Genomic DNA, 26064 nt, shown 5'->3' with positions numbered 1-26064 from the left:
TGGCCTGGCTAAATGGTGTGTGATTTTACACCTAGGTCAGAGAATTCTGCCTCTCGAGTCACCGAGTTGGGAACGAAGTACAGGCTTTGTCATCTGCACCTCCAAATCATAAGGAAATAGATTTATGCTCCCAGCTTGGAGGAAAAAAAATACAAATAGGAACTGTTTTCAGAGGTGGGGAACAGATTTGTTTTGTTTATTTTTTGATGAGCTTCAATCAAAATAGGAAGTGGCAGGACTGCGACCTACAAAAAGGAAAAACGTCATGGAGATGATGGGAATTAAGCAGCTCCTGGCCTTTCCGTGCAGCTGGGCTGTGCACGAGCTGGAGTGAGTGAAAATGAAAACCAGGAGCATGTCCAGAGCCCCTGCTCTCGCATATGTATCGCTCTGTATTCGCTGTGGTTTGTTTTGTTTTAGGTAACGGACATGTAAATTGTTCTGTGTATTTTCTAGGGCTGTCAGCACTGCTAGCAGCAGCATCGTAACGTGGGAGAGCTGATGTAATGTGTGGCTGGGAGCTGAGCGCAGGATGCTGTGCACCAGGACGTGGCCCTCCCTCAGCTCAGCCGAGGGCAGCAGGTAGCTGCAGGTAGCTTTTAGGAGCATGGGCCACCCTGTCATGATGGTTGTAAACCTGATTTAATGTTTTTTTTTTTGCCTCTGTGTTTATGCAGCCTTTTTCCCGTTAGAGGATTAGGCTAGTTTATAGGAGAAGAGGTGCTTTGTTTTGTGGCAGAGGTGTTGGGTTATTATACTGGTGAGAAACCTAGGTGAGGACAGGTGTAAAAACCAGCTGCTTTTGCAGGATGGCTTTGTGCTTCCAGCTGTAAGGAGGGGACTGCACTGGAGCCCGGCGCTGTTGATGTTGATGGAGAGCAGCTTCCAGCCGTTCACCTTTGATAAAGCAGGAGCGTGTGTGATGCTCGCTGAGGCTAGCGAAAATTGGACCACACAGCAGCACGCTGCGTAAGGCACGACGGACTCACAGTTAAACGTTTTATCCAAATATCCTGCAATTGAGAGTGAATTGCAATAGGTGGACCTTTCATCAGACCACATCTCAACAATGCGTTGGGTTAGGAGTTACAGACCTCGATTCTTTGTGCAACCTGGGCTGAAGGGACAGTCTAGGAGGTCGGCACAGCAATTGTAACATCAGGTGCGGGCAGTCACACCACCTTCATCAGCCTCTTGCCCTTAACTTGTTTCCTTGAACCGACAACATTTAAGCTGTAATTTCCAAATCAATTTTGGGAGTTAACTGTTAGAGTTCAATCCGAATAATCACAATGGCAGTGCAGGTTTTAGCATGCTGTGAAAGTGTTACTTGTAACTTTGACTGAATGACTTTCTAACGTTTTTAAGATTACAGTATTCACACGGAAAAATACATGGTACGCTTGCAACCTTAACTTCACCTTAGCAAAGATTTTTGCTTTGGAAATGAACTGGTCACTGCTGGAGGCAGGAAGATAGACTATGTAAAGCAGTGATCTCATCTGCACCGGTAAATCTTATGCCTAATTTTTTTTTATGTTGCCACACCAATATCTTTAACTATAATGGTGACATTTTAGTGCTATTACACAAACAAGATTAACTGTTACAAAGGCTTACACACCAATAAATATATTTTGCTGTTTCTGCGATGAAATGGAGAAGAAAGAACATTGGATGTAGCACTTTTAGAACTAGTAATAGTTTTACCTATTGATAAATACAGTGGAGTGTTTTCTTTTTCTGCATAAAAATATACATAAATTTTTCCTGCTGTCATATGCAAATGAATAAACTTGTTTTGACTGGAAGTGAGGATGGAGGATGTACATACAGAGCAGAACACTGTTTTGGAGTAGGGGAGAAGTAATCTTTTTGTGAGAAAATAGTTGTTCATCCTTATAAAAGGAATGCAAAGAGAAATAACACTTCTCAATTCTTCTTTTTACTCCTTATGTTGTGCTGCCTCATTAAACAGATGTTAACTTGTGACCTTACAAGTAATTAGTTTTGTTGGTCGTACTAGGGATATTTTCACACCATATTGTGCATCAGGTGTTGCACACGCTGTATTTGCCTGATAAAATGTTTAGGTGTCCTGGACAGATTTTGCTATTGAACATTTGGTACGAAGCCACGTACCTGTCTTGAACAGATTGTATTATTGCATGCTCCATTTTCACTGTCTTCTCTTTGTGATGTTTGAGATGCAATAACAGTGGCTTTGCTGCCTGGTTCTGGAGAGCAAAACTCTAAATTCCAGGTTTCCCAGTTTGCTTATGTGGTCAGAAGGGGGTTGTGTAACTAGAATGGTTTTTGGAATTTTGCAGAACTTTGCGTGTAAAAAAACAAGCAAGAAAACAAACTGTGAAAATACTTATTGCAGAGGTGTGTAAACAAAAGACCCCCCAAAAGCAAAGCAGCTTCCTCTTTCCCTCCACAAAAGTGATCTTTATTTGGGATAAACCTTTGGCAAAAGTAAAGTTGAAAGTACCCTGCCTGGAGGAGTTTAGCAGTGACGTTCCCTGTCTGAGGAAAAGGTCTGTGTCTAACATCTGTGACCTGACAGCACCAAAATTTTGGATCATCCTTTTTGTTTGCTTGTTTAAAACAGCTGTCCTGAGCTCAGGCTTGACCCGTCCCCTCTGCCGTGGCGAGGAGCTGAGGACTGGCAGTGCAGGGACCGAGGTGTGCTGCGAAGCCTGCGCCTCGGGCAGAGGAGACTACAGCCCGTGCCATCCGTTTGTATTTGTTAACTTGTTTTAAGTGTAAGTCTGCGTGATGCAGGCCAGCGTTCTGTTTTTCAAAACCAGTTCAGCAGTTATTTACCTTTCAAGCAATTAACATAATTACCATTATGCTAAGAAGTAATTTTGGGAAGTTCTGCTCTGAGCCCTTATGACTCCATTGGGACAGTTTTAGTCGGGACTTATCTTTTTGATGGAAGCCTAATTGCAGTTTTGGCTTTGTGTAAACAAACAGAGGCAGCTAATTGTTTAGGCAAATAGCAGATTAATTTAAATATGCATCCCTAATAAAACAAAAATGGTCCCCATTATGGTACTCATTCCCATGGCGAGGAATATAAATATTCAGTGGGAGTGCCATTAGACAGGGATCTTAAGGATTATCTGCATTATTTCACATTGGTAGCACTTTCCAGATACCAAATAATCTTTACAAAAGCAAACATAAATCAATTTAAACTCATTTAGATACCATTTCACTATGTGCAGTTTCATTACCACACTCTTGCTTCACCTCCTTTGGGACGCGGGAGGAGTGTTTGCAAACTGGCATTGGTGCCCGTCCACAGCTGTCTGTCAGAGCTTTTATGTCTCCTTTTGAAGGAATGGCTATCATTAATCATTTCATCATTAATGGCCATACTTGAGTAGAAGGAAGGCTCCTCCAGCTCCAGTCCTGTCTATCATGTCTGAAGATTGCTTCTCAGTTAATTCAGTGCAAAGGTGGCCCAGGAGTCTCCCATTCTGTCTGGCCCTTCTGTTCTGTAATACGTTCCTAATTGCTTAAGGTTGCTTTTATTCAGATTATTGCTTTAATGTACCATGCTTTTAAATAGAGTATCGGTGATCTATGCAGGGAAAATGTGCGATTGCAAATGCATCGTCTCTCGACTTGCACTTCTGTATTCCTCGAGGTTTGCGCTTTTTAGCTTTCTGAGAGCATTGAACTCTTGCTTTTTCAGTTTTCCAGAGTACCAGGATTGGGAGCTTTGCTGCTGGTTGCAAACTAAATGTAAAGAGTGACTGCTGTGTGCGTAGAGCTTCAGGTCTTTCACTCTAAAACTTTTATGTGTGCAACAGAAGGACTTAAGTTTGGATGTGGGTTCTTCCTCGCTATTTCTGTGGTACTTGCGATCAAGTATGTGTGTAGTAGAGTAAGAATTTAGGTCCCTCTTTAAGTCTGATCTTCTCTAAATATGGAAAAGGGAGAGAAGTCGAGCAGATTTCCTCAAGGTAGGTACCAATGTTATCCGAAAGTCAGTGTTGTATAGAAAGCAACACAGCCTCTAATGCCTGCACCCATAATTTTGGAAAGTTTTCTCTGAAGCTGTTATGTGTTGTTATGTAGCAACCTGAAATTCTGTTCTGCTCTGGACTCTCTTTTCTGTATACATGCTTTTTAATTAAAACGTTTATAAGCTTACATCATCAGGTGATCTTTCAAGGTTTTCTTAAATTCTAAGATAACACAAGTGTTTACTTTTTTTTATTATAAGGAACTGTTAGTGTTTGGAGCCTGATGACAGGGCGAGAGCCAATCCACCGTTACCAGCACAATCAGAGGATACAAGCCTTAGCTCTTGGTTCAGAGGGTGCAACGGTAGCAACAGCATCTGGCTTCGAGGTCAAAGTGGAAAGCCCTGATGACAAGGGATTCTGGCAAACTACAGGAACATTTGAAATCCAGAAATTGGTGAGTCTCCAGGCTACTCAGCTTCGTTCCAGGAGCTCCTGATCTGCTAATTATTTTTGATATGGTTTAGAGGAATCTTATAAAAATCTTACAAGAGTGTTGCATGAAATAGATAACAGCATTATCAGTTAGAGGCTACGATTTTTTAGCAGGTTAATGGATGAACCTTTCATTACTGAAGAGCAAGGGTGAAATGCTGGCTTAAGCTACAAGTGAAAATGAATAGAAGTCCATATGGTGCAGGAGGTTGGCTGTTTTTAATTATTTTTTTTGTCAACATTAAACTAAGTTGGCTCATCTTGTAAATCAGTTTTCTCGCATAGAATTGGAGCTAAAACTCAAGGTCTCATTCCAGATCAACGCTATCTGATTAATTCCGAGGCAGGATACTGCAGATGAGCTAATAGTATCACTTGTGAAGCTGTAACTAGTCGTGCAGCTTCTTTAGGTTGCACCTTCTGTCACTAAAGTTTTGAGAGTATTTTAATTAAAAATCAAAAGCTATCCCATTCTCTAAAGTTCTACTGTGGCTCAGAGTATCAACATTTTTTGGAAAGGGGAAAGAAGTGTGGTAAGAATAAATTGAGTCTTGCAACTTCTTTTCTATTGCAAAAAAAAAAAAAAAAAAAAAGACTGCATAGCTAATGGATAAGAAGTTGGGATCGAAGCCATTCCTGATTTATCCCCTCTTTCAAAGCTAAGTCAATCTTATGGTACTTAAAAATAAACAAAATCCCCAAACATTTTAAGAAGTATCACAGTAAAAATGTTAAAACAACACCATGCTCCATCATAGTTGGATCCATTGTACGCCTGCATCTTGCTGACTGAGATGTCAGTTTGCCACACACAAAAGAAACACTCAAGATACCACTCTTCTAAGGCTGGGTTAGAAATCAGTTGTGCTGTTATGGAGTTTCAACCTTTCCCATGGTAAGGCTTTTCTGCGGTGTTTTAACCATTTACTGAAATGGGAAGGACCGCGTAAATCTGGCCAATGTCACACTGGAGGCCTAAGAGAAGATGGGTTGAAATTTGGGTTGTCTTGTAGTCAAGTCCTGACTTCTCTCTTGGTTTAGGACATAAATACATGATTTCATAGGAGCTAAACTTGTTTCTGAAGCAAAATCGATACTCAGACTTCATCTGAAATGAATTTGGGATGAATCAGGGTTGCTGATAACCAATAGTTATCAATAGCTTTGCTAGTTCAGCATATGGCAGTAGAGATGTAAAAGAATTTTAGCCTGAAATAAGAATAAAAAGTCTGCTCTTTTTAGGTCAACTTCCTTAATCTGGTTCCAGATGTTCTGGGGAGTCCAGTGGCAGTAGCAGCTGCAGAAGACATCGTCTATGTCCTGAAAGGAGAAGATCCTGGCAAAATTCTCCATTCTGTCTATGGTCAGCCTGTCACGTGTCTTGATGTGTCTGCTCATGAAGCAGCCTTTGGGGTCAAAGGCTTTGGCTGGTTATTGAATGAGCCCAATCAGGTATTTATCTTCTATAATAATTTTACGCCTTCGTAATTAACAAAAGAACCTTTCATGCTAATGACTGTTTCTTCCCTGCTATTCACTGTAAAATATTTTGCATTCTCTGCTCCTGAGTCCCAGCTGTGTGCTGCACCAGTGATCCTCTAGGGGGAACTAGTCTCAAAAAAAAAAAAAAAAAAAAAAAAAAAAAAAAAAACCCACAACCAAAACCAAGCCAAACACCCGCCCCCCGCCAAAAAACAAGCAAACAAAAAACAAACAAAACAACAAAAAACAACAGAACAATACCCTCCCTGAACCTCTCGAATGAGGACATACTGAGCAGTGTGTCAAGCCTCGCACATGTCTGTGTGCAGTCCTAGGAGGATGTTTTTTCAGTGTGTGCACTTGGGTGTTTGAACTAAGCTACTTCCAAACTGGTGAGAGTGGTGTGACTCTTGTATTAGAGGAAGCTAAATAATAATCATAGGTCTAAAGCCCCAGTGACACAGATGGCTTCTTTCCTCAGCACATCTTAGCAGTGGCAAGGTAAGTCAAAACCACACTGTTCTAGTAACCCTGCTGAAAACTCATGGCTTCTAATACAGCTGCTCTCAAACATACTTTCTTGCAGGAAGGGCTTTTTGGGGAGTTTTCAGACTCACACAGGTAACAGAAATAACTGTTTGTGTGTGGAATCCCATTGGAGATCACAGTTGGCAGCAGCCTCCTCCTGGATGCAGCAACTGCACCATGATGCCCCACTCCAGGGCAGGGACCAGGCTGCAGATAGACCTGTTTCCAGGCGCCTCAAGAAGAGTATCTATCCCTTTCCTGCATCTTTCCTAATGTGCCCGTTCCCTAATTTCATTCTGTTTGTTTGTGGTTATACTTCAGGCATGTGATAAGCTAATAACTAATCGGGAAGGAGAGTGCTTCAGGCCGCTGGAGTAGGAAGCAGGAGGTGAGCAACCAGATGAAAGGAGCTGTGGTCTGTGTTGTAAAAACACAGTGTTTTCCCTGGCAAGCAACTAGACCAGGAATGCTTTATTTAGGACTACCTCTGTGTTATGAATAAATCTGTCCAGCTGCATCTAATTTACCCTTGAAATTCACATTCACCAGGGAAATGCAGAGGCCACCATAAATACCTCTAGGGTTGAGAGATGCTGCGAGGCCACGCTGTCTTTATTAATTCCTTTGCTGTCCTAATCCAATTCTTTTTTCCCCCAGAGGTGGGAGGTTAGAAGGTAAAATTGCCTCATTCAGGAGCATTACATCGGTGATCGCCTTTGTGCCTTGTAAAGGAAGAGAGAAACCTACTTAGGCCCCGGAGTGCCGCTCTGTAAAGCCGGACATATTTCCTCATTTGGTTCGGAAGTATTTGCTGTTTGATGGCAGGTTGCATTAAGCAGCACATCAGCACGCATCCTAATCAGGGAGACGGGGCTGAAGCCGTGCAGACGGCTGGGCTGTGTTGGACAAGGACGCTTGTTTGGCATTGCGGCACCAGCTGACATCACGCCGGAATTTAATTACTAATGTCTATTATGATAATTACTCACCTCGCACAGACGTGAAGGGACTTTGCCTGGGTTGATTACGCTGGTCACAGGTTGACAATCTGTCTTTGGGAGAGCAGTTGATCTCAGAAACGTATTCATGAAGAATTCCAGCCCTGCTTGGTTCTGGCGATGCAGCTGTGGTGGAAAAGCCGGGTTTCTTCTGTTTGGGGTTTTCTTTGTTTTCCCCAAGGGATTTTATTTTTCTTCCTGAGTGTAGGCACGCAATCCTACGGTTACTGACTTGTAACCTGCTTTCTGAAGAAAATATAGTTAGGGCAACCATCTTTGTCCCCCTTTTTTAAAACCTTTGTCTAATTTTAACCAAATTTGACAGCAGAGTAGAGATCTGAGGCATAAATTTTGTAGGCACTTTTATGTTGGAGAGGAGAAAAACATCAAATCTGTGGCATAGACTTGCCTCTTACTAGATGACAGGCATCCATGCAGGAGAGAGGGGGAATATAAATGCTTCATCTATAGGAAAAGTTCAATTTCCACCTTGGTAAGCATCTGAAAACCCAAGGATACTGCATTGTCTTGAAGGCTAGTCTGCTGAGTGGTCCTCCAACTCTTTTGTGTTAGCTTAACATAAAAATAAATAAATAAATCTTTAGTAAGGGTTGTTTCAGCTGTATTAACTGAACATACAATGTATTATTTTCCTTAAATACCAAATTCAAATACTGAGATCTCTGTTCCCATCCTGGCTCATAAATGGGTAATAATAAGGTAAGATACTAAATCCTAACCTTTCCCTTTCAACCTTGAGCAGTGTTCATGACATCCAACAGACGTACCTTGAGGGATGGTGTCCAGAAGTTGCACATTCCCCTGAGTCATGCAGCTGGGAGACCCGTGATCCCGATGCTGCAGCAGCATCACCAAGTGTGGTGTTCACGTGTTTCAATTCAGGTTTTGCATATTGTATGCAAAACCAATTTCGAACTCCACAGGCATTCACAGTTTTAAACTAGAGCTGGCTTTGGTCCTCTTCATGTCAGAATATAAATCTCCGAAGAAGGTAGTGCTGTGGCTGTCAGGATTAACATTATCTCATTGCTGATGCTTTTGTCTCACTGATGGGGAGATCTCACTGAAGCTTTCCTCCTAGTTGGTATGTTTATGAGCATCCCTGAATGGACCTTCTGCTGTCAAGTAAGTCTGGGCTCTTACTGTAACCTCACGTGAGTTCTCTCCTGATGTGGATTATTTCTGTGAAATTTATAGGTAATTCATTCTTTTGAGGGAGCAAAAATACTTTATCTAAAATTTAGCTGAAATCATCTTATGTTTTCAGCAGTTATTGGTGATTACCTCCTGTTGTCATGGGAGGTGGTGGTATTTGTTATCTTTCTGCAGCAAAGAAACTTCACGGTATGCAAGGGAATTTCAAACTCATAACTTTGAACTTCTTATGTTGCGTGCATAAGACACTTCAGAGTGTGTTTGTATTTTGTTTTTGGTTTTTTTTGCACAGACGTATCCAATATTTCAGAACAGGTAGATGGGGGTGAAAGGAGGACAGTAATTGGTTTAGATCCTCTATCTTAAAAACAAAAGACAAGATATGTTGCGATCAGATGCCTGATCTCAGGGAGTTGTTTGTTATGCTGTCACTTTTTCTTCTTTTTTGAGCTCATGATTAGCTTCTACTTGATGAATGCTGTTCAATATTACCTGTCTTTTCTCATCAGTGATGGAAATACTGCCTCTCTGTACCTCTATTTAACATTTCCACAGAGTTCTTCAGCTGCCTGCTAACATGAGTTATCTGAACTGATATTAACTGAAAAAAAATGAAATCACAAATTTTAAAATAATCCTTTAAATTGAATCTCATACTTCACAGTTTCTCCTAGATGATATTTTTAGGTCAGAGTTGTTCTACATGAACCTTTACATCTTGTACTTAATTTTAACTGAATTCCTCTTTGTGTACTGGTAAGCTTGCATGGTCTCTTTCGGTGTCATAATGTCTCCAGTTCCAAAGACTTCAATATTCTGTAAATGCTTTTCAGTTTTCTTAACCACTGTGAACCTTGTAAATAGTCTCATTTTCACTAAATTGATCTTCATGAACTCCTGTTTTCATACCCGTAGCAGGGCAGGTCTTGCTGGTGAGTGATTTTGAACATGTGGGGTTTGCCCGTAAGTCAGGCACTGCAAGGAATACCGTCCAGCAGAGAGACCAGAAGTTTTCCTTGCAGAAATTTTACAGGATGATTTTGCATTGGTTAACCTCTGCCTAGCTGGAAAGTAGCAGTAATCCATCTTGATTTTTCTATGCTTGTAAATGACCAAAAATAATTTTGCAAGTTAAAAGAAAAAAAAAAAAGCCCTTTTCTACTGACTGCTGTCAATGACATTCTGCTTTCTTTTTCATTATTTGTACATTAATATGAATACCTCATAATTGGCACAGTTTCCTAGGTGGCAAGTATCTCAGGTTTTGAAAATATAGCTGCTAGGATGTGCTGTGTATATTTAAGGTACTAATCTGTGAAACCAAGAGAATTTATTAGTTTTTAAGGACTACTTTGCCTTCCTTTCACCTACCTTATTCTTAGGTTAGGGAAAGAGCGTTTCTGGGCTAGGGCTTGCATCTTAATGGGTGGGTGGTTTGATGTGTAAACATAATACTCATTCATCTCAGGGTACCTGACTCTTACATCAGTCTTCAGCCACAAGTTAAATGAGTCTGGTGCCCTCATTCCAGGTCCTAGCAGACATCTGTCCACATCACAAACCCATCAGGTTTGGCACAGTGCTGGGGGCTGGCAGCCCATGCCCACAAAGTGTCCAGTGCTGGAACAGCAGGGGTTGCAGGTGCATTGGCAGAATTGCACTGCCCAAGCTTGTGCAGTGCTTGCCTGCACGGTGCTTGGCTCCGCTGCTTGCCACCAGCGTGGAGTCTTACTTTCGGCTCCAGTCAAAGGAAGACTTAAAAGGAAAAGCTGTATTCTGCTTGCTTTTAGCTTTATACGTGACTTTCTGGCAGGTGTGGGCATTTGGAGGAACAGGTAGCTGGCACCTGAGCTGCTGGATTTGCTGCAAGCTGCTCAGACTGTTATTTTTGCAATTCTCTGTGCGGGTTTTTAAGTATTGCTTAAGGCTGCTTGCTGCAGCTAAGCTCACGTGAAATAAGAGTGCTTGTTTGCCAGCATAAAGTCACCTTTAGGATGGCATGAAAGTCAATTTTCCACATGCTCGGAGAAATGGTTGTGTTACCAGCTTTACACAATGACTTATATCTGGCAAGAACTTGCAAAATAGTCTCTCTGGCTGATTGTCAAAAATTACATCATATTGGAGTAAACTGCTTTTAAATCAAACATCCATTATTCATGTATATTAACTGCTTTTTTTATTTTTTTTTTTTACTGGCTGTTTTGTGTATGATTTACTCTTTTTCTTTCTCTCTGATTGTCTGTCTGTCTCCCTCATCTGCTCCTTTTAAATCTTAGCTCATCTTTAAATTTATGGAGCTAGAACACTTATCTCTGTATACAAGTATCAATATGCTGACCTTGCATTTGTTAATAGTCAAATTTTTTTGTTGTTGTTGCAGTGTTATCTGCCTTATTTACAGTAGGCAATTCAATATAGTTGCAGTGGGAAACTGTGCCCCCGAGGCTTGTAAACTTTGAAAACATTTTTTTTCCACATCCCTTTAGAAATAAAATTCATACTTGCAGCGGTGTGTGCCATATGTTGTACTTAATTTGATGACTTCTCCTGCAAATGCATATGAAGTGGCCTTATCACTTTTGTAGATATTCTCTGGATTGAATGGTATTAACCTGAGCAAAAACCAGTTCCCTTTTTATTGACGGTGGACTTGAAATTTCGTGACCCCTTCTTTTGCTGGCAGTATTCATGTGTACTCAGGCAATGTTTTCTGTGGTTTGGCAGAGGGATGGACAGAAGGAAAGGAGGAGAATGATAATCTGAAAATAAATGCAAATTTTGTTCCCGGTCTTGCTGCTTGTTCCTCTGCATCTTTGGGGATCTTAGATTTTGAAGCTTTTGATGTTGTTTTGATCCACTGCTTACTGCTCTTTGTAGTCACAGCTAAAAACCTCTGTCCTAGACAGCTCTTTTTGAGAAAGTAGTTCTCAAATGTATTGTGTGTTACTCAATAAGGAAAGGGATGTAGGCTCTGTGGGCATGGTTTTCTGGCATATATTTTGCCAGTGCTTATGATACTCTGTTTAATACTTCATCTGAAGAAGAATTACGTATATTATAGATATATATATATTTAAAAAGTGCTTCACCCAGTTGTGAGACAGCGTTTTACTAGCCCTGAGATGCGGTAAGTCGGGACAAGAAGCAGAAGCGTGATTGCAAGGGAAGCTTGCGATTTCACAAAGCAGTTGTCTGCTGGCTGTCAGCCAGGACGGTGGGTTGAACACCCCTGCTCTTGCTGAAAGTACCACAGGCTCTTTGATAACAAGTGCTTGGGGATTTGTTGTTTTAATGTTCCGTCCAAAAAAGACATCTCCAACGACGCAGGATCCCGAAACACCTGCTGGGGTATTGGACATGCATGGAAGAGTTCCATCAACAGCATTTCCTTCAGTTCCTTGGTTTTTCTTGGAAGTATCTCAACCAGAGTACATAGACCATGCTTGACCTCACTTAGCTGCGAGATGTAACAAAGCTCACAGCTTAGCTCTTCTGGCTACGGAGATTTAATACTTTGTGAATTAATTTAGTCTTCTTTCTTGAGTTCTTGGACGGCATTTAAAGAGAGTTCCCCGTACCCACCGATCTGCAGTTTCCTGGAGTACAGTGAGTTTGCCTTTCTTCCTCTGCCTCTTCTAAGGAACTTGCCAGTTTCTCAGCGTGTCTATCAGGACGGTGACCACGGGTTGAGACTTGCCCAACGTAGGCAGTAAAGAGGGAAATTAGTCTAATGCACTGCCTTAACAAAAGAGAGTACGAGCATGAATAATTAATACCACCAGTCTGTGGCAATCGGATAAAATGAAGTCCCATTTGCTCAGCCTTATTAAAAGAGAGAGAGAGAGAGGGAGAGATGGTAAAGGTCGTTAAGGGACTTGTAACATGGAAAGAATCGCCTCTGAGATGGATAATGTGTTTTCTAATCTCTGTGGTCTTTAACTAAACATAATGGTAAAGGTACTCTAGCTATTTCTGGCTTGTTGAATTATTAAGCATTCTGGGAGATTGCCTGGCTCTCAGCCAATAACTTAGACTTTTTCATTTGAGCAATGTTAATAGGTAACGCTTTTTATTTTGTGTGTTAGATCCTGATACATCTGCACGGAGTATTTAATGCTTTTCCTCCTCTGTGTCCCAGAAGTCCCGGGGGGGGCAGGGATGCTCGTTAGTGTGTTATCCCAGGGTACTTCATTTCACACCCAAGTGCTCTTGGTTCGCTTACCTTCGGTTCTGTACCTATTAGGTCACTGGTCTTGGGTGTCCATTATAGGATTATAAATGTCTTTAAAAGGGTAATCCCCTTGCAGTGTGCATTATAGGATTATAAACCTCCTAAAGATCTTATGCTTTATCTGCCCTTTAACATACAGGCCCTTATTTCAAGTCCCTATTGACCAGGTATTTTCATTCTTTTTCCTTGGCCTTTGTAAAGAAAATCCTTGTTGCCTTGGGATATTAGAGAAGAGCTCATCAAAAGTGTTCTAGCAACTTCAAAATTGTCATCAGCATGCTTTTAAAACCCTTGTCTTCAAGAAATTATTATTCAGACCTTAAAATGCATTCTGAGTTCCTTTTGTTTCTTTACCTATCAGGTTGTCAGCATAAGGTTTTGAAATTCATTTACAGACCATAAAATTGTTCAAGACAGAAGTTCAATTTAAAGACGGGAGAAGCTTGAATGCTGAAAACCACAAAGAGCACCTTCCTTCCAAATGGTAGGGCTAATTGGCTAGAAATACACAGGTGCGTTACAAAAAAAAAAAAAAAAAATTAAAAGCAATCTTCCAAAGAAGGAAGGCTGACATGAGAAAAAAAGGAATTGGAAAGGGTAGAAGAAGGTGATGAAGACAAAAGCTTTTCCCCCCATTTCATGGATCTGAACTGTTACTTTTATAGATTCTCTTTCTTACAGATGCAAACATTTTTAAAGTGATGGGCATCTACGAGTTAGGTGGAGAGAAGTCATTTTTCAGCTGCTGCTGCCTGCATGTAAGGGTTGTCACAAGTCTAAATTGAGACTGCAACAGGAGAATATGGGACATCTGCTCAGACTGAAAACAGTGGAAACTTTAAATGCTGTGTGGAAGCAATTTTTCATTATAGTCTTTCATGGTCATAACTGCATGTTCAAGTATGTATTGTATGTTTATGGGGTGGATGGGAGCTCTGGTCATTTAGAGAAATTAATAGTTTATGGATGCTCACTTTAAGTATTAGCCCCAGGGGACTTTGAAGGAAGAAGCAGTTGGCCCTCTCTTCTCCAGAGTTGTAATGTACAGCTGGGAATGGCTGGTTCAGGGGCACAAATTGGGAGCTGGAATATATTGCTGTTGACCCCATCCTTTATTGTTTATAAGTTGAATTCAGCAGTTTATTGACTTTGTCTTTTGTTCAAAACTTTCCAAGGAGAAATTTGGTTGCCAGGCAGAGATACTAATTTCCTTTGCACTGAAAACTCTGCAAAGCGTCTTTGCCAGAATGTCATTCTCCCTGGTTTTGGTTAGTGAGCTGTTGGAAACTGCTCTGCAAGTGAAAAAAGGCTGCATGTTGCTCTGCACCTTAATGACTTAAGATTGTCAAACAATTTTGTAGCCATGTTTTTAGTAGGTATGGAAGTTCAAATTAATTTTTAGCAACTTTTACGTCCCAAGTCTCCATGCAAAGGTAGAGTGTCTCTTGCTGTACAGAGCTTGGCTAAAGTTGCTTTGTTTTGGGGGGTTTCAGGGATGAAAAAACATTGAAAACCCATATTCAAGGCAAGTAATTTGAACAGCAGTAAAACAGCAGATAACTTAATGAAGACAAGGCTGGGAATTGGAACTGGTTAGGAGATAATAAATGTAAGCAACTGAGCAAATTGGATATGAATGTGCTGATTCTGGTAGGAAGCTGATAATATCCATGTATAAAACTAAGCCTTCCTTTTAGCTTGGAGAAATGGGAGCAGAAGGAGGAAACCTGCAAAGTCTCTGCCCATCTTTGCAGTATTCCTAGAGGTTTATAAAGGTTTGTTTTTGTAGCCTGGAGGCATCCATCACAAAATGATCTCCTGCTCTCTTAATTCAACCTTTCAGATGCATGTTAAAATTGCACAGCTAGGAAGTAAAAGGCCAGACAGCATCACAATCGCTGTTCTGGCAAATGTTGAAATAATGTGCACAGACAGTGTAATATTTATTAAGCTGCGTGCTTTTTCTACAGAAAAGTAGAAGTTAAGAGTATTCAAGTGACATTGACATAGCCATGCTGATGTTGCCATGGAAACCATAGGGATTTTTTCTGTTGTTTTAAATACTGTTACTCTTCTCATGGTCATAGGGTTTGTTTTTTTATTTCTTTGGTTTTTAATTAAAGGAGCATCACCATGAAATCTAATAATTTTTCCAAGTTCATGTAAAACCAGGAACTGTGCTGAGCTTCACTGGGATTTGCCCAGTATGTTTTTCTGTTTCTAAAAATACTTCTTCCCTCTCGCTGAAAGGCCCATATAGATAAATCTCATCTGGCCCCCCAGGAAAGACAGCGAATGTGATTAAACCGACGGACAGGAGGGTGAACAGAAGGGAAACAACGCGTACCTCTCTTCCAGTCTTTGGCGGCATCATCTTGGATATTGCTTAAAATCTGAGATGTTTTTATTCCTTTCCCATCTGATCTGCCATTTCAGATGTTATATGTCTCTGAATCTGTTTGTTGAGTGCTCTGCACAAAGCCTATCGCAGGGCCTGTCAGCGCTGAGTCAGTGCTCGGTTCTGCTCTGTAATTTTCGCTCTAGTTGATTGAGTCTGTCTTGAACAGTCCATCTGTCTAAACTTACCAAATGTTGATGCTGTTTACTTTTGCTATTCTTTCCAATATTCAAGTTGGTAAAGAAATGATTTGCTTTTCCATGTAAACCTTAAAAAAAAAAGAGAGAAAATCTATATAGCTTTCTCTGACTGCCTGAGACCTAAACCTATCTGCTGCTGGTTGACATGAGCCCTGAATCCCTGCTTTGCAGTGGTTTCCACTGTGAAACTTTCTCCTTTTTTTTTTTTAATGTATGTTGTTGCCCATCTCAATAGGGATAGATGTGTGTGTTGGCTACTTGTTAGAGCATTGAGACAATGCTAACTCTGCTCTACTTCCCGCTGCAGCAATATGTAGTTGGGCTCATGCTACATTTAGCCGGTGTTTGTTCTCTTTCTGCCAGGTTCTTCTTTACAACCTGGAAACAAGTCAGTGTCTAAAGAAGCTGGGCAACTCGATGGGTGACTTCACATGCGTCAACCTCCAGGACAGTCCTCCAAACATGCTCGTTACAGGCAATAAAGACAGAAGGTAGGTACTACCAAGAGCTGTAACCCTTCTCAAATTAGCTTACTTCCTGTCCTGCTGTCCTACATCTGGACCTGCTAGAATTTGTTTCTCCTCTAATGTTTCAAATGCAGCCTGCGTGAACTTCAGGAACAAAATATTAGGTAATAGTTGGATGTGGCTGCCAGTTTGCTTTGTTTCAGAAAGCTCCATGGGAAGACTTTCTTTTTAAGCCATTTGGTGGACGCAGTTGGTGTACAGCCCAGCGAGACCACTTGGAATATCTTCCACTTCCCCACCACCACCCGCAAAATTAGTTTGGCATTTAAAAGCTCACTTTCTGATATTAAAAAAATAACCTAAGGGATGAATCATGTAGGATGAGATGGGTCCGTCTGCCAAATGATGTCAAGAGTGTATTTCGGAACACTGTGATGTCCCTCAGGTGACAAAAAAAAAAGAGAGACTTTCATATGAACAGATTCCAGCTTCTATTTAGCTGATTAGCAGCTTTCTCTTTAACTCCTTGGCTTGGGGAGTAGGATTTTCCCTGCACAATATCTGGTGCCAGGAATGGACGCGCTGGGAACAGTCAGTGCGAAAGGATTAAAGTGCTTAAAAAGACCCTTTGAGTCCAATTTTTAGGTTTTCTTTTTTGGCTAGTTATTTGTGGGGTCTGATCCAGTGCACCAAAGGAGATGTGGGATGGCGAGGAGCCAGTCTCTAATGGCTCCCTGTTCCTTCCCTCCTCCTTTCTGCACTGGGCATCAGGCTGCAGGTGGTGGTCTGGTGTGGTGGTGGGTATCAGATTGTAAGGCGGATACTTCCCTTTGCCAAATCCCAGACCTCTGTCCCGCCAGTGCAGCAGCTTGCAAAAATGATTATTTTGTCAAACAGCTTTTTTCCTTCTCGGTGAATAGGCAGTGGAATCAAACCTCACACTTCCTCAGCAAAGAGGATAAAGGAAATATCTGAAGTTTGATAGGTGTAATTGAATCCCTGAGAGTTTTTTTCCCCCCTCTAAAAGCAGATAATTGATTTTTCAAAGCACCCCGGTAAAACTACCTGTGATTTTAATCTTTCCCACATTGATGAGAGAGTAGATAAAGTTAATATCCTTTAAGTGAGATTTAAAATTTACTCCCTCTATATCAGAGTAAACGTCTTGCCCTCTCCCCTCCAGAAAGCTTTTCTGTTGTTCAGCTCAAGCATTGACTGAGTTCAGGGGCTGACCATCACTAAAATAACAAGAGGTTAGGAATCAATAGTTCAGCAAATAAGTTTGGCATCCAGGAGACAGGACCATGTGTATGTCAAAGGTCAGTTTCTCCTGCAGTGCTGCGTGAAAGGTATTAATATGTGGGATAATTTACCTACAGGTGGGATGTGACTGGAAGCTCCATAGCCCTGTTATGTAGCAAGTGTACTAAATAGAGACCTTGCCACGTGGCCACTGGGAAGATGTCTTGTTGGAATTAAATACAGCACTTCCAAAATGTTGCTGGCGTATGCTGTTCTGTTAGTCAAAGCTATGATTTTGAAAAGTATGATGGATGATCCCATTGAAGCAACATGTTTTTGGTAGGACCTGTGAAACTCTCAAAAATTACTCCTGAAGCATTGGTGATTTATTTGATTACGTCGCTGTGCTTCACGCCGCTACAAGATCTGGTAATAGGGAGTGTGTACTGATGCACTGCATGACAGCAGCCTTTTTCTTGGTGGGACCCGAGACAGTGAGTAAATAGCATTGGGAGAGCAAGTGTGGCAAACCCAGTATTACACCATTGCTGAAAATTGTGGATCAAAACATGTTCCATCTTCTCCTAAAGGCAAGTGAGCTTACTGCACAAGCACTCAAACAGGAGAGTCAAAGCCTGGGCACAAGAAGGCTTTCCTTACAGCTCCCTTGAACTAGGATGCATCTGATGTGCTCCCACTGAGCCCAGCTGCTGAGGCAGGAGATGGAGGGCCATGCCAGGTCTGCATCAGAGCATCACATTAGATTTGCAAAATGCTTTCCCTTTTTTTAAAAAACAAAACAAAAAACCATCTGAGCAACTCAAGTGTGCCTGTAATTCTTCCAGGGGTGTGCCAGAATGGACACCTGCCTGAAACCTGGGTCCTTGCTAATGAAATAACCAGGACACAATCAGATCTTTGTTTCCAACTGTGCTTACCAAACAGAAGAAGCTTTGATTGTCACACAGAACACATGCAGGAAGACAGGGAGAGCGCTGAGTGTGAACGCTTCCAAACCGCTCCGTCCTTACCCAAAGCACAGCTCTAATGTGTAGCCAAAGCTTTTCTCTGCTGGATTTGGAGAAAGCAAGAAGTCCTTTTTGCCATCAGCAACTGTTGTGAGGGGGTTTTCCTAAGGGTGAGTGCAGAGCCACACAAAGCGTGCTCCTCGCTCTGTTCCAGCATGTTTTTCTGCGTGTCAGATGGATGTTGCTCTGTTGGAGTTTTGGACTGTTCCGCGGCCTTTTATTTCAGTTGCCGAAATGTGTTATTTGTAAAATCATATGATGCAATCTCCATTTGAGAAAGGAAAAGGAAAGACTTGCAACACCATTAGGATCATAGCGGGGGTATTGAACAAAAGACAGTTAATGTATTGGAACAAGTGTGTTTTGGCCTTTTTTTGAATTAATGTGTACCTGATGGTTTCATTCTTGATAGCCCTCAGCTGGGAGGAACTTTCTCTGGCTTCTTTTCAGCTGAGATCAGTATTTCCCCTTTACTTCTGTTTTCACTCACTGCATTTTTTTATTCTCTCATGCACTTTGCTTTATCTCTTAGTCTTGATACATAAGGATCAGAAAACATACTCTTTGTGGCATGTACTGGATTTAAAACTTAACACCATTAGCTTTATTCTTGTGGACTTGTTGCACTGGTTGAAATCGTAAGCTCTTTTTCTAACATTCTGCTTCATTAAACATAGTCTTATCTTCAATAAGTCTCTCTTCAAACTCTTCATTCAATAACTTTTGAAACTTAGATGTACCTAAAAGGTGCCCAAAGTCACTAGGAGTGTTTTTGAAACCTTTTCCAGAAGAGATACTGTCTGCTGGGTACTTGTGGATAGCTCTGTTTCAGTATTGGTGATTAACTCAAGTGTAGAAACCTTGATTTGTCTCATGATTTGCTGCATGTTTTCACTTTCTTGATCTTCATAATAATAGCTTGTCCTTTCCTTGATATTTGTAATATTATTATCCCTATGCCTTAGCAGACGTGGGTTGGGTGTAGAGGGGTAGGGTATGTTAGCGCTATGCCAAATACACGATCCTTTATGCCTCACAGCATTGCTAACTGTTTGAGGGGAACAGATTTAGGGGAGCTTTCTCCAAATTTCACTTACTGTTTCTTTCGCTTCTGGCTTGCAAAGAAGACAGCAAGAGCCTGAAGGTTGGGAGAAGTCTGCATTAAAAAATCTTTGATAATAGCTGGCCGAGTGAAAATACAGTGGCACAAAAAAGTGTCAAGCTGCTACTGAGTGAGCTGGTGCTGTGGAAGGACCTCAGCCAGGACCTCATCTCCTACTCTATTTCAAGTGATTCCTGTGATCTTTTCTCTGCAAAAGGCTCTGGGTGAATTGCTGGTGGTTCAGTTTGGTTGAAAATACACTTAATATGAGTGGCTGCAGATGCACAGCCGCTTTTATCTCTGTCCTTAATCTGCTTTCATTTAGGGTCAGGGTGTACGACCTCCGCAAAAGCGAATCGCTGTGCTCCCTCTACGCCCACCGGTTAGGGGTGTCTGCGGTACAGATGGATGACTGGAAGATTGTCAGCGGAGGAGAAGAGGGCATGGTGTGCGTGTGGGATCAGCGGATGGGCACCAAGCTCTGGGAAACGCATGCCAGGTAACTTTGTCTACACGGGATCTTATGCAAGGGCTGGCAGACAGGAGGAATGTGGGAATGGGATGATCCAGGACCAAAATAACAACATGCCCACATCTAAAGCTTCTGTGAGTTCTGTTTGTTTTCCTGTGATTTGAGAACCAGACTGGATTCATGTGCATGTTTCTGTGTACCATGAGCTTTCAGAGGCTTTTTACTTCATAGTTAAAAAGAGTGCTTCAGCTAGGGAAAGGAGAATGAAAGCTTTTTCTCCCCTGGATTTTCCATAGAGCTCAGCTGGCATCTTTGTAGAATCATAGAGTGGCTTGGGCCGGAAGGGACCTGAAAGATCATCTAGTTCCAACCCCCAAAGAAAAAAACTTCCACCAGAGGACTGATTTCCCCCCAAAATCTCCCCTGCCTTTTCTGTGTTACTTCCAAGGACTTGCTGCTGCTGCTTTTCCCCTGCTCCTTCTCTGACCCGTCCACCCCCCTGGAACCTTTAGACCTCAGCTTCTTCTCTCTGTCCTATCTTCAACAAGTATTTTACTTTATCAGTGTCAACCAGTATTTACTTTATACTTGGATTTAAAATGCTGGACTTCTGGCTGTTGGCTTCAGTGTAACTGGTTGTGTCTGTCTCTGTCCTCTGCACCCTGGTACAGTACCTGAGCTCCTGTTCACCTCCTTTGTGCATTCCCTTAGCAGTGACGAGCGAAGCCAGATTGGGATTTAAACTCGGGGACGCTGATAAGAGAGTAACAGTTTGTACTGAAAGCACAAAATGTTCAGTGCTGAAAGTACAAGCTGAGATCAGTACCCTGGAATTGACAGAAGACTGTTAGTTACTACAAATCACAATTTTCTGATCAAGGTAAAATTCCCAGTGAGCTTGCTTTGTCTGAATGAAGACCTCAAGGATTTAGCCACTGAGTGATGCCCTGTTCTTAATAAAATGAACAGATACATCCTGATTTTTTTTTCTTTTAATGCCTCTTCCCCACAGAGGAGGCAGATGAGGTATTTACAGTCAGAGAAGTTCATGTTGGAGTTGTCATTGATTAATAGCAGGTATCTCCTTCTCTTTTGACCCCGTGAATTACAAAGCCCAATGTGATGCAGCCGATGCATTAAGGACAATATTGCATTGATTATCTCCTGGAGCAGCACTAATGAGCATGCCAAGAAGGAGGGCAAGCAGGGCAGATCTGCTGAGCTTTGGTGTGGAGGGGAAAATGTACTCAAAGTGAAACCATTAGGTTAAATGTTTAAAATACTGTTTAATCTATATAGGACTTGGAAAGGAGCACTTCAATCAAAAAGGCCTTCGTAGACCAAAGAGGTGTGCGAGTTGTTATCCCTGCCAAGAGCCAGTGTCATGAATGGAAAGTGAGGGCAGAAGCAGGGGAGAGGACAGGAGAAAGGTTAGGGCCATGGAGATGAGTGCCCTTAACCTGATGAGTTACCCCTACTTGAACAGCAAACGCTGGTTCAGGGTCGGTTTATTCACCAGTGAGGGGGATACACCAGCCCTTGTAGCCTGTTCCACAGAGTGGATTTCTGAATCATCCCTCGCTCAGTGCTTGGGAGGGGGCTGCGAGGTCCTGGCTGAGCAGCTGGCTTTGGGAAGCATCCTGCTCATCCCTCAGATGCGGTCCTTATAGCAGAGAGGCAAGCAGGCAGCCCGGATCTGGCATGGCTTGTGTGCTGCCAAGTGTCTGAAATATTTTCTGGCCTGTATTCTGGTAATAGTCCACTAGATGGTGATAAAAGCTGTGTTTATCTACTTCAGACAGAAGGAGAGGAGCCAAAGGTGCAGCTTCCCAGCTCCTGACCATAGAGGGGGCACTGATGGAGATGAATTCTTGTTTAATCCGGAGCAAACCCTTTACTGTGGTTGGATTTTAAGAGTCTAATGCAAGTGGCATCTCACTCAGTGCTGTGGTTTATTTTTCAGACATCCAGTCCGCTATATCTGGTTTAATTCCCATAGCCTCATCACTGCAAACATCCCCGATGAGAAGACTCCCCGAGGCAGCAGCATCATGGATGATGACCTTACTGCGCACCGCAAGTGAGTAAGGCAGCTCTGAAGGGTAGGAGTTTTGGCACTGCGAAGATCAGTTCTATTAGATGTTTAAAAATGGCACAATAAGCACCTGACTCATCATCCAGAGCAGTAACAGAGAGGCATGGCATGTTTAAAAAAAAGAGAGAGAGAGAAAGAGAGAGAGAAGACTTTCAGAACAGCTGATGAATTGGCTGTTTACTTCTGAACACACACAAAAAAATGCATTTCATATTTCAGCAGGTGAATCTAAAGGCCACTGAAGCCAGACGGGGAATACAGCCCTTCCCTTGCTTGACTAATATTAGTAATGATGTCTCCTCCTGAAGGAAAGCTGCTGGTATTTAAACTCCAGGTTTTGATATTTGCATCTCAGATGGATGTTAGCATGTCTAATTGAACTATCAAACTACAATGTACTTCCTTCCCCCTTCCTGAATAGATTAGAAATGTTTCAGCAGATGACAGTTATGTCTCCGCGTTGCTAAATTCAGCCCTGTTTGTTGCCAGGGCTTGGTGGGGTCCATGGAAGGAGGCAGGTGGGAGTTTTCTCATGTCGAATCTGCACAGATAGCCCCAGTGCAGAGGGGATGGGTTTTTATATTCATCTTCCGAAGCACTGAATTTTGGTCTTTTCTGGCAATTTCTAACTCTAATCTAATCTAATTTGCCCTGCTAAAATATATGATTAAGCTAGCATGCTGCCCTGGTTGTGTTTTGCACAGGCATCGAGGAATCATCTATGCCTACGAGTTCTCAGTGGACCAGCTGGCTGTAGAAAGTGTCCTTCCTATTTGCCGCTCCTCCTACGACGAAGTGACTGGCTACAACTACAACATTGGCCTCGCAGTTCCCTACGATAACATTTAGGTAACTCACTTTACTTGGCTTCAGTGGTCCAGCTCTCTGCCAAGTCCGTGGCTGTAGGCAAAAAGGAGGTTCATGAGGGACGAATGCCAAAAAGATTGCACGAGCTGCAGGCACATCAAAAGGGCTGAGTTTTACCCAAAAACCTTGGGGTTTTGAACCAGAGCAGAGTATGACTGCCCTCGAGCATACCACTAAAACATGTTGCTGTGCTGTTCAAAGGTCTGCTTGGTGGAATAGAGACTGACATACGAAGGGGAGCAGCACGCTTCGGTGCAAACAGACGTTCGTTCCCACTGCTTGCGGGGAAAAATGTGGCTGATCCCAGCTTGGCAGGGGACGTGGGCTGGTCAGGAAGCGAGAACCCAGAGTGGCAGACTGCTGAGATGGTGGCAGGCTGGGAGCGCATCGAAGAGTTCCTAGCCTGCAGATGCCTGCCCATCCTGAGGGGAAAAGACAGGCATCTTGCTGAGCCCTACGTGATTGGAGTTTCTTTCCTTATAATGAGCTGCTCATTCTTCTTTTCCTTTAAGTGCACCAGAATGTGTCTAGAAACAGGAATATGCTCAGAGGGTTACGGTGTTTGGGAGAGCAGAGGCTGATGGAGAGAAACGTGAAGGTTGGCCTCGTCCAGACTGGGTGCCTGGAAACTCAGCAGGCCAAACATATCAAAATTATTTTAAAATACGTAATTTTTTTTTAAGTCTCTAAAATCCTAGATTAAATGTTTTCTGATTGTATATATGTACATGTGTGTGTTTGACTTTTTGTTCTTAGGTCTGTTAGGGTGGAATAACCCCTGTGCACTGAAACACAAGGCCATCATGTCTCAGGTTAGTCCTAAGGTACTTTATTTGATGGCTCACGCCTTTCGTGCCACCTGATGGTCACCAGGCCAAGCCAAAGCCTTCCTCACTGCTGAGCTGGCAATTGATTGTGTCAGTTTAATAAGCAGAGGGGACGAACTGCCTGCAGTCCCCCTGCATTGCTAATTTGCGCTTATTTTACAAAGAATCTGAGGGCTAAGATGTGATACCTCAGGTGAAAGAGAGAGTAAGGATTTACCTTAATCACAGGTTGCACAGAAATAGGTAGAGCCAGTTAGGTTGACCAAGAGCTCAAGTCCTGTATGGATATGTTTTACTGTTGTAAAATTATTTTTTTTGTCCTCTGCCATTGTGAATGTCCTGGTGCAAGCCAAGGTGATGTAAACCAAGTTTAAATTAAGTTTTAACAACTTTTTGCTGGCTTAATGGAATCAGTTTGTAAGTACAGTCTGTTAAATCAGCCTTTGCAAGAGAGGGGCTGGCTGCACTGTCAAGCAGAAATTGCTTCAATTCTTCCTCTGGTCACTGAGGCAGCCCCTGGAGAGCTTTGTTCTGCCTCCTCCTGCCTGGAAGAAGTATTTCACAGCCCTTTATTGTGTTTGGCTTGGGGTGGTTCTCCATGACCCCTAGGCCAACCTTCATGTGTGTGTTTGTGCTTTAACAGTGAGTTTGTTCGTGGTTATGGACTGATGTAAGAAGTGCAAGGGGGGAAGTCATTCTGGTCATTCTGTCTGACGAATAAATTTTTATCTTTTCAAGAAGCCTTTGGTCTCTTTTTTTTTTTCCCCTCCACCATTCTGGGAAGCCAGCTCCCCCCCCCCCGTTATTCCTGGAACAGCCAGAAGTGTCACGAATGTGTAGCTGGGACAAGAGCTTAGTTGAAACCTGTCAAATAAATAACAGTTCCTGTAGTACAAGTAAGTTCTGGGGTTGCTCAAGCCTTGTGTCTTTTGATGTGGCCGAAGACAGAAAGCTTCCGCCTTCATTGTTCTCCTTGCCTCAGTGCCGTGACCCTGTGCCCTGTCTCACTTTAATACATCCTCGGCTCGTTAAGCTGCTGACTCTCCTCATCTGGCCTCGTTATCTCAGGGCAGCTTTGGTCTTTCTTCATCTCCCTGCTGCAAGCAGCAGATAAGTTTGCCTTGGGCCAGCGTGGGTTGAGACCTTTTCCGGGCATCTACCTCCTGACTTCCCTCTCCTTCTGCACTGCCAGGGGCGAGGATGTGTCTGTCTCCCTGTGCTGCTCCCTGGCAGCTGCTAGAAAATGGATGCACCTGGATTGATGGAGGCATGTGCTGGCTTACATGGAGAAGACCTCCTAGTCATCAATTTGAGACCAAACGTCAACCCCGTTGGGGTACTGGAAGACTTGGGGTAACATCTAGTAGGGAAAGAGGCCCTGTCCTGCCCGCTCTGGATGCAGTCCCTCTGGGTGGGTCAGAGGGTGGTCCATTTCTCACGTCACTGGAATTTGTTTAGGAAAGTTGTACCACAGCAGAGGATTGTGTATATATTTAACTGGCATTCGTAATGCAAATGAGGGCACTTAGGCTGTTGGAGAGTATCCGTGATGGGAGTTTAATTTTTGATTCTGAAAAGGGATGATGTCCTACTTCAGTGGGTAGTCATTAATACTGTGCTGAAGTGTGTGCTGGAGTGCAGCAAATGCCTCTGCAACTGTTTAAATGTCAGCTAACCCTGGAGAAGATGCAAATGAAGTCTGTTCCTTAATAACTTTGAGAACAGCGTCGCCATCCAGTCTTTAGCAGAGAGAGCTGATGAATTTGGCTTTCCCAGCCGGGGCCTCCCTGGGACTTGGTGCTACCGGTATATGATCAGAAAAGCCCTGCTGTGTCCCCTAGGCACAGGTTCTCCCTCAATGTGGGGACATCTCAGGTGGGTGGATTTGAGGCAAGGTTCAGGAGCTGCAGTCAGGGCACTTGGACCAGTGCTGTTGGCTCACCAGGGGCTGAAGGCTGACGTTGCAGCAGGGGATGGAGCGAGGCACCAGGCTGGTGGCCTGGGCAGCTGGGGACGGCTGAAGGAGGCATTCAAGGAGAACGTGTGGTACTTCTTTCCTGGACATGAGAAGTGTTGGAGCACGAGTTTCTTCCCTCTTTTATCCAAAGGGAATGCATGATCAAAGGGGGTGGCTGTGGCTGTATCGCAGCCGCCAGCTGCTTCTAGGAGCCAGAGCTCTGCTTCAAGAAAAAAAGAGATGAGAGGTGCGGAGCAGAGCAGCCTTGCAGCAAAGGACAGAGGTAGGAGACCCACAGCTCTAGTGCTGTGCTGACAAAACAGCTCCCCTTCCACATACTATGGGTCTAGGGCACCACCAAAGACCCCATGGAAGTGTTTTGTGTCCTTGGCTGGGATGTGGCACGCTGTCCTTCCCTGTCCTGGTGGAGAAGCACATAGTATTGATGTGCTGTGATGGTGAAGAAGAAGAAAAAAAAAAAAACACAACACTTTTTTCCCCTCTCTGCAGCCC

General features: G+C 42.8%; 1 protein-coding gene across 1 annotated transcript in view; it reads left to right on the top strand.

The window, feature by feature from the left end:
- The window catches only part of FBXW8 (F-box and WD repeat domain containing 8), a gene marked incomplete at its 5' end in the record, with an annotated part of 51455 nt that extends 27121 nt beyond the window's left edge, over positions 1 to 24334 (top strand). Inside the window, 7 exons of the mRNA XM_082773800.1 lie at positions 4244 to 4440; positions 5721 to 5930; positions 15858 to 15985; positions 19659 to 19832; positions 21769 to 21885; positions 22605 to 22749; positions 22969 to 24334. Of these exons, the coding sequence (XP_082629926.1) occupies positions 4244 to 4440; positions 5721 to 5930; positions 15858 to 15985; positions 19659 to 19832; positions 21769 to 21885; positions 22605 to 22749 (971 nt within the window). The 3' untranslated portion in view covers positions 22969 to 24334. The remainder of the gene's footprint in view (positions 1 to 4243; positions 4441 to 5720; positions 5931 to 15857; positions 15986 to 19658; positions 19833 to 21768; positions 21886 to 22604; positions 22750 to 22968) is intronic.
- Between the last annotated feature and the right edge of the window lie 1730 nt (positions 24335 to 26064).

Source organism: Aythya marila (assembly GCF_965140915.1).
Source record: "Aythya marila genome assembly, chromosome: 17".
In the NCBI taxonomy this organism is placed as follows: domain Eukaryota; kingdom Metazoa; phylum Chordata; class Aves; order Anseriformes; family Anatidae; genus Aythya; species Aythya marila.
This window is presented reverse-complemented; position numbering and strand designations above follow the sequence as displayed.